We start from the raw sequence: 15,263 nt of genomic DNA, 5'->3' as shown, positions 1-15,263 counted from the left end.
GAGTGAGACTCTTCAGTCACCAGATGAGGTTGTACATATGTAAAACATTTGGTATGACTTTCCATGTTGTTTGGTTAGAGACAAAGATGTTGCTAAAAATTAAAATGTAAGAGTCTTACACACATTGCAAGAGGGTAATGCTTAAGTAAGAGGCCCACATAAATGTTAGCTCCAAAGTACTGTATTTTAATAAACTTGGATAGATTGTAAATAGACAACTTCTAGGAAAATAGAAACCCCTGCTTTTATGTCCTAAAATATCATGAAGTGGGATTAAAGCTGAATTTTTAACCTTTAGCTGAAATTTTAACCTTTCTTTTATTACTTTTTAAAAATGTATAGCAGCCTTCTTTCAATGTTGCAGCAATAGTTTGTAGCACAGAAATAAATGTGCTGGCCAGGAGAGTTGGAGTGGTGCATGGCTGACTGGAAAACTTCCTTCACATCTCATCTCCAGGACACTGTCCCCATACCAGTGTCAGCAGTGGCCTCTCCAGTCCCCCAGGCAGTGCAGAAAAAGCCTAAAACTCTCTGTTTTCATCACACACACAGGGGCTGTTTCAGTGGAAAACCTGAGCTGCTGATATTTCCGTGGAGATCAGCTTAGATCCACGATAACACTTCTCAAGGACTTACGTCTTCAGTTTTCTTAGCTATTTTCTGCAACTCCCTAAACAAAAATATCTCTGCTCCAAATTCAGAAAGGTCACTGTCTTCAACCACAAATTTAATTAACAGCTTTCCCCTTCTACAGACTTTTTCATTCCCCTCTTTAGTTAATTTTAACCCAGTGTCCCACTTTAGGAGCCTGTATTTTCCACTTGAGGGAGTAGATGCTCAAAGGAGTGGCCCCAGGGAAGCTCAGCTCAGTAAGTGATCACCAGTGGGAGCCAGGCTTATACACAGCATTACACCATGGAAAGCTTCCCATCTCCTGTTTCAGACAAAATGTCTACAAAAACAATACTACTACTTTGTTAAATTCCTGCATTCTGCAGATGGGAAACTCAATTTCTACAGGGAAAGCCAGGCTGGTTTGGGGCAGCTCACAGTGCTCTGTCTTTTTGCTGCTGCTGCTAATTTTTGTGAGCACCATAGAATACAGTAGAAAATTGAAACTGTGTGAAAGATCAACAAATCAGTGTAGAATGTCACGCAGCAACATCTGTTAACTTTGGCTCTATCTCATAGCCTCCTGACCCCCTCCTTCCCAGGCACAAGTCTCCTGTTTTGTGAGAGCTCTGAGTGATAGGGACTGGGAGGGCAGGGGTGTGGAAATGTCTCACTGTTTCTCAGCAGTCTGAAGGTCTTGCAAAAGTACCATCTGGAGTGAAAGCTTAATGTTTGTGTGTTTCTATATTTTTAGTTATGAAACAAATGGGAATTTGCTGAATGAATTAATTGTATTGCTCTGTAAAAGTCTATCTTGAGAGCCATTATGTATGGGAGCTTACAAAGCCTGTGGAGAGAAAGGAAAGTGGCTTCCCTTTCTAATTAAGGCTTTCAGGAAATCATTGATTGCAGAATCAAGTAGGGTTGTTCAGAGACATTTGTTTGATAGTACTTCAGATAAATGAAATTAGTGCCTAATAATAATTTTGCTTGTGACACTGGGAGCAGCTGTACTTTCTAATGGTAAGCTTGCCCTGAATAAAGCTTCTTCCCCCTTCTTCTTGTCCAAACAGTTATAGCTGATGAAACATCACTTCCAATCTGTAGATCCCAGTAAAAGAAAATATAAATCATGAAGAAGTGAGTGGTGTAGTGAACAGTATGTTCTTAGTGGGAGGGTGTTTGTCTGGACCAAGTTAATGCTTGTTCTTATACTGCATATAAAAAAAAGTCAAACAAAACCTTGACCTTGATTGTATGTAGAAATATTTTACTTTTTTTTTTTTTTTTTTCCCCAACAGGGTCAGCATATTTCATTAGCTCCCATTCAAAAGTTAGAGGAAACTTTGTATGAATATCAGCCTCTGCAAGTGGAGACTTATGGACCACAAGTTCCAGAGCCTGAAATGTTGGGAAGGCTGGGGTAAGTAAATCAGTGCATTTTAATTCCCATTTTATGGCATTGTAGCTGGGATTGTTACCATCTTCTGATTGCCAGGGATCTTTTCTTCCTTTCCTTTTTTTTTTTATTTTAAGGGATCTTAACGAAATATTAGACTTCCTGCCCAACCAACATTTTGTTTGGGTGGATAAGCTGAAATTTTTGGTCCTCTTGCCTTTATAGATCTACTGAGAGCTGGACTGGATTGCATTAGTGTTTTTAAGGTTGTCCTTGGCAGTCATAGTGAAGTAGCTGTTCATTTTCAGTTGCACGGTATTAAAAAATAAATAAATAAAAATCTGGGGCTTAATTTACCCAGCTGTAAGCCAGTAAAAATATTAAAGTTGGGCTGTTTGCCATGGAAAAGGGTAGATTTACTTGTCGGCTGCTGTCTACAGTCAAACTGTGTTTGTGAGAAATGAAGCACAGAGCTTAACTTTGTCAAAAAATATAATGCAGGGCTGGTCCAGCAGCTTGGCAGCATCGTGGTGTGCATCCATGTTTGAAAGAAAGGGAGTTTGGGAGCCTTTCTGAGTAATAGAGGTTAGGAAATCCAGGAGTGATGTGTCTGCTCTCTAGAGATGTGTTGATAGCTGAAATGCCACCTAAAAACTGGAGCTACTGGGGGCGTGTCACCCAGCTCATCATGGCCTGACCCTCAAGGTCATCAGCACTTCCAGTGCCTGGAAAACGGCAGGGCAGAACGAATGTGCAGGCTGGCAAGGCAAGAAAGAGCTTAAAAAAAGAGCAGTTTATCCTTGGCTGTGCAATCTGGGGAAACTGAAGCCACAAAGTACTGAACAAAGTTGAGGCAATTCAGTGTGCAGTTTGGGAGACCACTGAAATCCAAACAGGAATCCCATCTCGTTCACTGGCATGGGAGAAGTTGTATCTCATCCAGGAAATGACAGAGGTAGATAGGCTTAGTAAGGTAAATAAGCAACCTAATGGTGCTTCAGAAAACTGAAGTGGGAACTGACAGTGAAAACTGTCTGGAAGTGAGGCTGTCTCCATTTTTACTGTTTCTGCGTCCTCCTGATGCCTGTAATTTTTATTATCTGGTATCAAGCTTCTGCGACCAAGTACTAATTAGGAGTTTAAACTTGGGCAGAGCCTGGTTCAGCCTTCACCACCTGTTTGGATGGAGCACAGCTGTGAGGGACCTCCAGTGTGAGAGGGGCTTGGAGGCCCCCTCAGCCTCATCCCGAACAAGAAAAGATGGCTTGTACAGGGAGGATTCCCTTTGCCTGTGCCCCATGAATGCTGGTGTCCAAATCCATCAGGAACAGTGATCTATGTCTATTGCACTTAGTGGCACCAGGTTTGGGCAGCCCAACACTTTGCAGAGCAAAACCCTTTAAAGCCTGCAGTTGTGTCTGCGTGAGATTCATAGCAGGGTTTGCTAACAATGCCACAGTCTTTCCTTGGAGACACTTTGAAATGTGCCATTTTCCTCCTGTGAGCAGGAGCAGCCAGGCTTGTTGGGCTTGGCTCTGGAGGTGGTGGAGGAGCTGAGAGAGCGGGGTGGCTGTGGCAGCAAGGGGAGCTCACGGCTGGCTGGCTGGCTGGGTGGGTTGGCGGTGCCCACCAGAAGAGTTCCTCTGAGTCCTGAGGCTGTTTGCCATTCCAAAACAAATACATCCATGCTGTGGGTTCCCAGCCAGCACAGCTCTAACCCTATTCCATGGGGTGTCTGAAATACCTTAAGCAGTGCAGGGCTGTTGGTTTATATATTTGTGTTTCTGTGTTTATATGAACTCATGCGCATTTCCTGTTGATGATGAATGCTTAACTAATGTGCCTCTGTCCCTGCTTTGGGGCTCTTCAGGCAGCTGCATGCAGCTGCCTGGGTGAGGCAGAAGAGCTGGGCACAATGTAAACCTCTCCAGCTAAAGATTTTTAGTTTCCTGTTCATTTGCACTTATAAAAGGCCAGGCTGGAGGGGGCTTTGAGCCACCTGGCCTAGTGGGTGGCATCCCTACCCATAGCAGGGGGGTTGGAACTACATGGTCTTTAAGGTCCCTTCCAACCCAAACCATTCTATGATTTTGAATGTATTTAGCTGGTTTTAATATTTTTTAAATTTTAGTTTCTCCCTCTTTTCATTTTCCTGTTAATAACTTTGTAGCATGACATTTATTGCTGCTAAATAGTTCCCTCAAATGTGCAGGCTGTTATCTGAGTTTCTGGAGCCAGAGCTATTGCAGAGATAGTTGTCAGCCTGGTGACTTTGAATTCACTTCAGGTAGCATAATTTATTGACTGTTTTTCTTAAAGATACATTTTTTTCAATCTTCAGAACACTCAGTAGAATGAGTTTTTTGAATATTCCTTAACTTACCTTCTGCTTTAGGTTTCAGCATTTTTTTTTTTCCTTAGTGAGTTGCTGTAATGAAGGATACAGCTGGCAAGAAGGATTTAGCAAAGGGCAAGAAAAAGGGTGAATACTTACAGGGTCATGTAGAACATTTGTAAGGAATCTTTTATAATTAAAAAACAAAAAAAGCTTTTTAAGATGACTTGTATTATTTGCTTATTAGGCTTTTCAAAAAACTTAATGAGCTGACCATAAACTTGATTTTGCATTTTTCCACTGCTCTTCTGTGTGGAGTTTGCATATTTTGCAAAAAAAGAAATTTATGTTCAAATTGTTCTTACAAATTTGTTTTCAGTTTCCCCCGGGGATGTAAATTTTCTTTTTTTTTTTTAAGTACTGCAGAAAAGCATTAACAGTCTTGTGCATTTTCTTGTTAGGGTGTTGGAAATCTGAGAATAATAAAGATTTAGGATTTTTTTTTTTTTTCCCAAGACAAATGATTGGTATAATGTGTAGGGGTTTGTGTCCTTCAGTCCCCCATGAAGGTCACTTTGGTTGTTCAGACTCGAGGACCAGCTCATGCCTGTCTCAGCTGTCAGATGGAAACGTGACTTGGAAAAGGGGAGAGGATGTGTGAGAGCATCTCCCAAACATGTGGTGCTGCCCTTGGAGGAAAATGGGGTCTTGGATCACTGGAACATGCCCATCCTGGGGGTGGCTTCTGCAGCTGCCTGTCCCTCCATGATGACTTACAGCCCTGGCTCTGTGTGGCTTTGTCACTGCCCTGAATTACTGAAGTGTTCGGGGACGGGCACTGAGAAATTGCTTTGTGCCCAGAGCTGGGGGCAACCTGCTGACGTGTTAGGAGAGAGATCCCTGCCTTGTCAAGGGCTCTGCTGGCACTTCTGCTGTCACCACAAACTCTTAGTTTGGACTGAAGTGGGAAGTGTCACCTTTTGGTTCAAATTGGTGCAAATCTGTTGAATAACCTTTTGGGGAGCAGAGGTGTGTGGCTGCAAGAGAACACGAGGAGCACTTGGGCACTTGCTTCACTTGGAGGTTTTCTTAGATGGGCAAAAAAGTCCTGTCTCTTTTCATTTTATTTTTTTTTTTTTCTTCCTGATGTTTTAGCTGAGCATGCTGAATTTGTGTGGTTGGAGGTCTGCATTTTTCTTACTGGAAAACAAAAGAAATGAAAAATATAACAAACTGACATTCCAAGCAGTGAAAGAATAACACAGGATGGGGATGGAAAGTAGTGTGTTGCTTTAAAAATGTATGTTTGATATGTAGTTTTGATTTGAAAGGAAAAACAAAACAAAAAAGCCCCTGAGGACCCAAATGATGTTTTTTTGGAGGTCCTGAAGAATGTAAAGACATTCCTGGCAGTAATTGCAAGTCTGTCTAACAGGAGTGGCCACACAGCAGCCACCAAATTTTACAGCTGTGAAGAGCCATACACGAGCTACTTAAAAATTGACTATAAATTGAAAATCTGCTTATGTGATTAGCATTTTGGGTAAAGATATGTAAACTTCATGACTTAAGGTTTAGAAGCAGTCTCTTGTAATCCACAGTGGATCATACTCAACACAGTGCCAGTCATATCCTCACCATTCTCATAAAATTGAGGTAATTTACAAGCCAGGTTAAAAATTTCTCTTTGCAGCAGACCTTGTAATCAAGTCAAGCCTGGGCTGCTTAAAATAAAATTGTGTTTGCCTACTTAGCTTTGGAGAGATCCAAGCTGAATATATATATGTGTGCATATAAAAAACCCCTCTTTTTTGGGAAAAATGTGACTTCTCTTTGATCTATCAACTTGTTTTCATGTATAATCACATTGTTAGGAGCACCCTGGTTGATATTTTGTTTAAATAAAATACAGAAAAAGAAGCTCAATAGTGAACACTAATCTAATGAGGATAGGTAATATATTTTGATAAATTAAAAGTTAATTTAAGCAGAACATGATTTTAAGAGCTGAGGGGGTAGGTACTGAAGCAGAATGGGAGTGCTGTGAAAATCTGTACATACAATGAACATGTTTTAGCCCACTGTGCTTTTTCTTATGAACAACTGGATTGATTCATTCCTTTTTTCCTAGTGTAGGACAGCTCAGGCATTTTAAATTTCGCATTAAGATGAGGTTGGGTTTCATATCTGTTAGAGCTTTGTTAGTGTTTAATTTTTAACCTTCACTTCAAGTGGAAAATTTCTGCATATTTCTTTGTTGTACAGTGTTGTAGTGTAATTTGAAACACATGTAGAGTTCTGGCACTTAATCTAGAAATGACTCGTGTAACTTCTTTGCTGTCAGTCATTGTGTTTTTTTTTTTTTTTTTTTTTTTAAGTGAGGCAATAGTCAGGATGGTCTCCAAACTATTCTTACAGCATAGCTGAGCTGGTCTTTGGCTGGATTAGCTTCTGCTAGAACCCTGACAGTGTCTGTGTAGGGTTGGAGGCAGTGAAATAACTGAGAATTGATTTTGAATGGGTGACAGGATCACTGGGCTTTAAAAGTCCATAGCAGGTGATTTTTCACATCTGCTCTGTCACTGGGGTATGCAGATATTTCTTGAATCTTGGAAAAGGAGAAAAGCCACAAATGAAGGGCTGATTTGATCTGCTTTGGCCCATTGGTTTTGAACACTGAATTCATTCTGCTCCTTTTAATGGAATCTAGTCTCTCAATAAGCTCAGTAGTCAGAGTCAAAAGATTGAGTAAGAGCAAGGGAAGCTTGTCTTGCTTTGGAGGGCACATAGAGAGCTGCACTCCTTGCAGGAATGCTCTTGGCTACCAAGGCATATGGTCTGAATTCCCAGAGTCTCCTGTTGCAGGGCCTGATCCTCAGCAGAGAGGTTGCTGTCTGCTGCAGAGTGTTTTGCATTGGGTACCCAATGGATGAGAATTGGCAGTAAGGAGTGATTATTGCTTTAAAGACTCAGCTGCAGTTTCCATACAGCCTTTTATTTTTGTTCATTTTATCATGAATAATTGAAAAAAAAAACCATGAATGGCAAAACAAGTACTGTGTGGGTGCCCTTTTTTGGAATCCTGAACATGGCCAAGTGTGCTGTCTCTTTCAGGGCAGGCACCAGAACTGCCTGTAAACCATCCTGACCTGGTTTGATACAGAAACTGTCTGGTATTGCTTTAGCATTCCACAGAAATCCTACAGCCTGCATTTTAGGATTTTTGGAAGGATGCAAATTTAATATAGGGGAGGTAGATTAGCACCAATTTTTCCAGCTGAATGGAAATCAAGGAGTGCAGCCTTTAGTAAGTCTGAAATCTTCCTGTTTAAGGAATCAGCTTTCTGGCAAAAAAGTCTATGAACATTTCAAACGACACCCTGTAGAATATGGTGTTTTGCATGGAGCTCTTCTGTCAAGGTCATTAGCAATTGAATATATTAAAAGTGGACTGCTTATGAAATGGAGAGTTTTGCTTCCTGCCCGCCCACCTGTGGGTATAGTGTGGGTTCTGTAACTGTAAAAGGTCTCAGGAGGGTTATAAAAGCAGAGAATATGGAAAATATATAAAGAAACAAAGAAGGAAGCCTGCATATACCACTCAGTTTCTTAAATGTAAAGCTGGCTGTAGCTGTGTGTGTACCACTAAATTAACCTCAAAAGCTGGCCCTGACAGCAGAATGTCCATGGTGATTGTTTTTGTTGGCCTTTGGCTTCAAAATTAACTCATCGATCTAACACGAGTCTCTGTGCTCGGAATACCGGTCTGGTAATGTTTTTTTACTTTTTCATGCAATCATGGAAAAAATATGTTTCTGCTCGAAGCAGTTGTCAAACAAGCTTCTTTCATCGACAATCAGACACAGGGCAGCTGAGTAAGGCTGTTTAGTCTAGAATAAATACTCGTGAGATTACAAGGTCGCTGTAGGAAATGTAATTATACCATTTCTTCCAGAAGAGTCTTTCTGTAGCGTGGGCTTGCTGAATGCTAAATCATACATTCATTAAAATGCTTAAATATGAAGAGGAAAAAAAGAAAAAAATAGAGCCTTAATGGAATGGAGATTTGTCTGCAGACTGGGCTACAGGATCAAACAGTAAATATTTAAAATTACTTCCAAAAATCAGGATGGTAATATTGGCTTTATTATTGAGAGTTTGTAGGAGGCAAACCCTGAGTTGTCTCTGCAGGTTTGGAGGCAGTGCTGCTAAGTGGGCAGCTGAAAGGTGTCAGGCAAAGCTGTCTGCTGATGGATTATAATGTGTCAGGAGGCATCCAGCAGTTGTGTGGGCCAAATGCCCTATTTTCTGTGCTCTTTGTGTCTCAGCAAATCAAAGCCTTGTTACTACCAGCCACTTAAAAAGACCTGATTGTCTGTGACTGTTCTTATCTGTTATTGAAAGCCCTTCTTTGCTTTCATCCTTCCCTCCATCCCCTGCATTGATATGGCTGTGGATGTCTGATTCTCTTGTGACTCTGTATGTCCACAGGCTTTCCTCCTTAGCTGCTGTGTTTTGGTACAAGTGAAGTTTTTGGACTTCTGTTGCATCTCTGAAATGATGTGCTAAATTTGAGATCAGTGGCTTCTATGCTCAGTATTTTCCTTTTCTTCACATTTTTCACTCCTTGCTTCTCCTGCACTCCATCATGTTGCCCTTTTTGAGTCTTTCCCTGGCTCCTCAGCCCGATGGATAATTGCACTGGGAATTGTGTGGTTGCCACAAGAAAAACAATATGTTTTGCACATGCAGGAGATCTGTCCTGATTATCTCTCACTTCAACAACAGCAGGGCCTCAGTGTCCTCCAGTTTTTGTAGTTCTTCCTGGGACAGAGCCCCCAAATGCTTTCTTTGAGCCCAGTGTTAGAGTACAGAGGCAGGAACACAGTGATGGGGAGCAAAGTCTGCCTGGTGGAGCATGTGGGAGCTCATGGAAATCCATTGCTGAGCTCCTCCTCTTCATCAACATCTGGGCATTGCTCCTGCTCTGTGCTTGGCTGTCAGGAGAGATGGCACAACAAGGACTTGCCCTGGCATTTCCTCCTGAAGGGTCTATTTGGATGCAATAATCTTAAACTAATTAGTCTCAAATGTAGTTGAAGTGGAAAGATGAGGAGCATCCTATATGAATTTGCCTTCTGAAGCATTTGTGAAAATTCATTGCAGTAAAAATTTGGAAAGGAAATATGGAAGGAAGGAGAGAGAGGCTTCCTAATCCCTTGAACACTGTTGTTTAAAGAAGGGGGGGGGTCATGTAAAATGAAAACATTTAGCCAGAGACAGCTAGCAAAAAAAGACCCATAAAGAAAATAAAGCCAGGAATTATGCATCATCTTGACTCTGACACTGATAAACACAGTTGTAAAGCAGCATTCTGATGAAAATTTTGTTCAGGTATCAAATGGCTGAAAAGGTGAGTTATGAGCTCCCTTAAATGGCAGAGGGAAGCACTGGGGGGGATGTCTTGCTTGAAGCTTTCTGCAGCTTTTGAAGCAGTAGTTTGTGGTTCTTTAACCCCCTTCAGATGGCTTTGTTGAAGGAGTCTCTAATGTTTAAAGCTTCTCCAAAGAGTGCTTAGTGGTAGCAGTGAGGGATGTCTTCCTGAAGGAGCAGGTCAGTTGCCAAAGTCAGTAATTCCAGTGATAAATTTCATCCTCTGGATGTAACTGCTCTCAATCCTGATAATGATGGATGACAAGATTTTTAAGGGTTGGGCTGGCAGTCTCTGCTTTCTCATTTTGATACTGACCCTGTGGTCCCTCAGATGAGATCACACTGGAGGGAAAAGTGGAGCCAGAGAACTTTTCCTAAGAATTAAAGGTATCCCATCACAGGTGTCATCTTTATTTTTCCCAGTTTCCTCAATAAAAAAAACCCCCAAAACTATCCAATTCTTCCACATTCATAAGAATTGGAGTTCCTGGCTCCTTCCATTCCAGCAGTTTGTGCATCTCTCCCTGGGGCTGTCACACCTGGAGGAACAGCAGAGATTTTAGGGGTAACTGGGACCAGAGCTGTTGCATGGAAGGGAGTGGTTGGATCTAGAGGGGGGACCCTAAAAATACCTTGACTGAAACTCTTTGGATCTGAAATTGGAAGATGTCCAAAGGTTTGTAAAGGTTTTTATCTCAGGTGTCTTTGAAGTAAGAGACTCATGTGTGTTGGGTCAAGGGACAAAATCCATAATATGGCTTTCCTATCATGTATTATAGCTATTTCTGATTTTTTTTTTTTTTTTTGTTTGTTTGTTGTTAGTGGTGCTGCTTAGAGGGGGCTGAGGAATTAAAATGGTTGGCTGGAGATTATGTACACACATTTAAGAACCAATTTCATGGCTTTGGTTTTAAAGCCTTGCTAGTAGTTATTTGAAAACTGTTCTAGGTAAACAAGACATGCAGTGCCAGGCTTCCAGCAAGAATAGAGTTGTTAACTTCTCCCTCTTCCAAATGGAAGCATTTGAGTCAGGCTGTGTTTCTAATAACAAAGCAGAGGTTTGAACATAATGGGACTTCACAGCTGAACTATTGCTCAGGCTTGAAGGTAACACCACCATATTTTTGTTTCTTTAACTGGTATTAAATGTAAAAACATAAATCCTTTTCAGTGGGAGAGGAGAAGGGGAGATGGTTTTCATTTGGCATAATTTCCTGTGAGACATGGTTCTGAACAAGGCCCATATTTACACAAGACAATACAGTTTTACATGTACTGGTATATCCAGCACGTTTTAAAATTGTTTAGCCAGCCCCAGGTATTAAATACCTTCACAATAAATGTGTTTAATAAAAGTAGATGAAGTTTGAAATAATTTTTTAATAATTTTACAGTAGAAACACCAGTTAAATCAACCCCACTGCAGTAATAAATGTCACAAAAACAATTAATTATAGTTGCTTGCCACTGGAAAATCAATTGTGTAACTGTTCTTCTAAAACTGACTTTTACATTACTAAATCCTAAACACTACACTTCTGTAACTTGTCAGAATCAGGTTTTGGTTAATAGATATTTTCAGTGATGTAATGGGAACTTCTGGCATGGAGTCAGAATATAATGGACTGTGATTAATGTTTTAATAAGCACTTTTCTTCTACTTATGATGCAGCAGTGAAATGATTTCCTGCTTAGATTGATAGAAAAGCAGGTGTGCATTCATACTTTTTTCTTTCAGTAAGAATAAGTTTTTCAATGCTTCTGCCTGAAAATATTTAATGTTTTTCCTTGAGTCAAATGCTGCTGATTTGGGGGTTTCAGTTTGTTTGTTTTAAATCCAGCTATTGCTGATATTTGTCAGCTGAAAGTGGAGGGTGCCATGGAAACCTTTCCAGTACTTTCAGTAATTGCTTTGTAAAAAAGGAAACTCATTAGTTTAAAAAATAGTTTTGATATATTGACATTTTCTTCAGTGGAAGGATTTGTTTAAAATAGTGTTGGAGTAATTTGAAAGTGTGCATGAACACATACAGTGTTGAAAATATTAGCAGGTTAGATTTATTATGGAGGTTGATGTAATACACTTGCTGCATCATGCTGGGTTACTTTCGTCCTAGAAGTGTGTTATTTTGTATTTTTAAGATTTCTTTTTTTTAAAAAAAGGGCTTTTAGTCACTGCTTTTAATGACCCATCAGTCCAGACTTTTTACAGGTATAGCTTTTTTTGCTTGGAGAGCAAGTCAGCTTTTGTGCTGGTGGTGTTTTTTCTAAGATGTTGCTAAAGGTGAGCAAATTCTTCAGACTTTAACAATCCTGATGATATCTGGTGATGGTTGTGCCCTTGGTCTCCACAGAGCATGAGGAGTGCCTTCTGTGGAAAACAAAGTTATCTCTTTCCTTTCCTTCTCCTCTGTCCTTGTAAACTGGATAGGAACAACGGCTATACCTGTGATGAGGAGAGAGAAGAGGGTGAAATCTGTAGAAAGAGGGGGGTCCCATGTCTTGCTGGCATCTTTCCACTAGCCTGGCTTCCAGGCCCCTCTGCTCTCCACCTCTGGAAGCTGGGTGAGCCTTTCTGGAAGGATGGAAAAGCTGCTGAGGTCCTGGCTCCAGTGCAGGCGCTTTTCTCTCATCTCCAGGATCTGTCGACGTTAATTGAGATTCATGATAAGAGTTTCTCCATCCCTTTGTTCTTTCCCCTAAACCTGGAATCTTACTGACTCCTCTGTTCTCAGGAGCATCGACCCATGCTTTAATTTTTCCATCAACTTTGGAAAAAATGCAGATATCAGCATACTTGTGTTTTTAATATTTATTGAGAATTTACCAAGCAGCCTCTATACCTTGGGTTTGTGCCAACTCTCTCTACTGGGGTAGTGTCTGTCTTGCACAGAGAAGGTTACTTATGGTTTCCTTTATTTGCTACTGCTGCATTTGTCTAGTTCTCCCTTAAAAGATGCAGGAGGTGAGTGCTGGCTGCTATCTTTATTTTCTGACTCTCTTCCAGAATTCATGAGGAAATGCTCCTGAATAAAGCCAAAAAAATTCGACACCTCTTCTCCCCTTCCTGTCATTAGAAGGTTCTCTCTCTCTTCCCCCTCTTTTCACATTTAGGCCCTGATGGATTGGGCAGATTTCTTGCTCTGTGGTCATTGATTCTACTAATTGTCAAAAGCTATTCCAGAAATGAGAGAGAAGAGATTTTGCACTCTGAGGCCATCTCAACACTTGGAAGCATAAAGGCTCTGCTGTTCCAGACTCTCTTCAGCACACAGTTAATTTTGGAATGAAAAGTCCCACAGATAGAGAGTCTGCAAACAATCTGAAATAAGGAAACCATATCTTGCCTTTTTATTTTTGCCCTTGTTCCATGATGTAGGTGCATCCTGCTCTTTTTCTCTCCAGAAGCAAGGCAAGTATTGTTGTGAAGGTGTGAGTGCAGTGGAGAGTTTGTTTTCAGGAGTCTGCTGTGACTGAGCAGTCCCTTGCCTTGAGCAGTTTGGGCCATAGGATCCTTCTTGATCTTCTGGCTTTTGTCTAAGAGCAGTCACTGAAGTTGTTATTTTTGTATTTTGCATTTATTAGTGCTCCCTTTTTTGCTCACCCAGAAGTGCTCTATAGATTTTTTTGGGTCTGCTGTATTTACTGAATTTATCCAGGCCTTGGAAAAGCTTGGACTAGCAGAAGAACACACAAAATTGGTGTTATCCAGTTCCACAAACATCTGAGCAATTGCCAGTGTCATAACAGACCCTGGAGGTGACAGCAAGGATTGCTCAGAGCAGCTCCCTCCTCACCATTTTCACCAGTTCTCCCAGTTAACACCTCCAACCTCCTTCCCTGCCTTCTTCAAAGAGCTGTAGGAAGTTCACATGTTCCTTGACTTGTTTTTGGCTCTGGTGTCAAAACACTAATCTGAAAAATTCCCATTGAACTTGTTTGGGTGCTGAGCGCGTTGGGTTTAAAAAGAAATAAAAGCTCCACACAGGTCCAGTTCTGCTCCCAGCCCTGGCAGAGGAATTTGTAGTGGCCTCAGTGGGAACAGGATTAGACCTTACAGGAGTGCCTTTATTGTTCCTGCCCTGGGGCTGTCTGGGTAGATACTTTCTTTGCAGAGGATGACCTGTGTGTGCTCACAGGCTCTTCCATATAATTGAGGAGTGTGCTCACATGGCTCAGGGATGTTTGCAAATGGAGCAAAGGAATGCAGCTCCCTGTAGGACAGAGGATGGGCAGTGGAGCCCTGTGCTGGTGCTGCAGGCTCTTCATCCCCCAGTTCACAGATATTTGGCTTTTCTGGGAGCTGTTGGCTGCTAGTTGATTTTCCTGTATTTCAAAACAAATGCTGAAAACTTGCCTGGAGCTCTCTGCTCAGATCAGCTGCCCATATGTACTACAGCAGCAGCAGGTTTTACAGGCTGTCTGCCCTGGCAATTAAAGATCAGAAAAAGAAAAGAAAATCAATGTATTTTCTTTTAATGTTTTTTTTTTATCTCCTTAGAGAAAGACTATGAATGGGGCTAGGCAATAGATGAGATTTCAGTGCTCATGTATGGGTCCATTTCATGCCTTCCTCATGCACATGTGCATTGTTTCTTTTTGGGTTTTTTTTTCTTTCTCTCATTGGTGCTTTGATTCATTATCTGAAAAATGGAAATATCTGATTTGAAATATCAGCATTAGGTTCTGGGAAGTACTTGGTACTTCCAGTAGAGACAACCACACAAACTGGGGTGGCTGGGTGGAGGTGATACTACAGGCTCCTGGTGTCTGCAAAGAGCAGTGCATCCTCTATTTTGGGCTGCTTTGAAGGATGTTATTTGCAACAAATCCCAGAGTTTTTGTTGACTCATGACTTATATTTTGGTTTTATTCAGCAATTTTTTTGTCCTTTGAGGGCTCCAGCAGCTGAACCAGCATCGTCTTACCACACAGCAGTTTCAGCTGAGCCCGGTGTTTGAAATGGCAACACTGCTAAATGTTTGTGCCTTGTTTTTAGAACACCATTTCAGCTGCCAGTTTCCTTGAGAAAGCAAAAACAATATGAAAAGCAAGAAATACAAATAAAGGAGAGGGTTTAAAATACTTCTGATGTAAAAAAACCCCAAACCAAAGCAAAAAACAAAACAAAACACACACAGAAGACATGCTAAATTTGTCAGAATTTCTTGAAAAGTGACATCTAAATAAGCATGCATGTTTCTGGATTCCCTTCACCTTTTCTCCAGCCTGTACATAAACTCATTGATTAAATTCTCTCTTAATGAGCTGTTGCAAAAATTTTTGCTTTTCCTCTGATGAAAGGCCTGGGTGCTCCCAGAAGAATAGCTGCCACATGGTGAGGGTAGATACAGAGGAGGATGAGAATTCCCTAAAACTCTTCTTCCTGACAAAGTGGTGAAGAAACTGCAGTGGTACCATTAATTTTTCCAGGGAGAAGGTAGGATTTAGGGTGTCTGGAGTAACTGCTTTGAGGGGATGATC

General features: G+C 41.1%; 1 protein-coding gene across 1 annotated transcript in view; it reads left to right on the top strand.

The window, feature by feature from the left end:
• The window catches only part of MNAT1 (MNAT1 component of CDK activating kinase), a 118,800-nt gene that overhangs the window by 81,007 nt on the left and 22,530 nt on the right, over positions 1–15,263 (top strand). Inside the window, exon 7 of the mRNA XM_059850530.1 lies at positions 1,914–2,035. Within this exon, the coding sequence (XP_059706513.1) occupies positions 1,914–2,035 (122 nt within the window). The remainder of the gene's footprint in view (positions 1–1,913; positions 2,036–15,263) is intronic.

The sequence above is a fragment of the Haemorhous mexicanus genome, chromosome 6 (genome assembly GCF_027477595.1).
Source record: "Haemorhous mexicanus isolate bHaeMex1 chromosome 6, bHaeMex1.pri, whole genome shotgun sequence".
In the NCBI taxonomy this organism is placed as follows: domain Eukaryota; kingdom Metazoa; phylum Chordata; class Aves; order Passeriformes; family Fringillidae; genus Haemorhous; species Haemorhous mexicanus.
The sequence above is the reverse complement of the archived record's forward strand: the minus strand, read 5'-3'. Positions and strand labels throughout refer to the sequence as shown.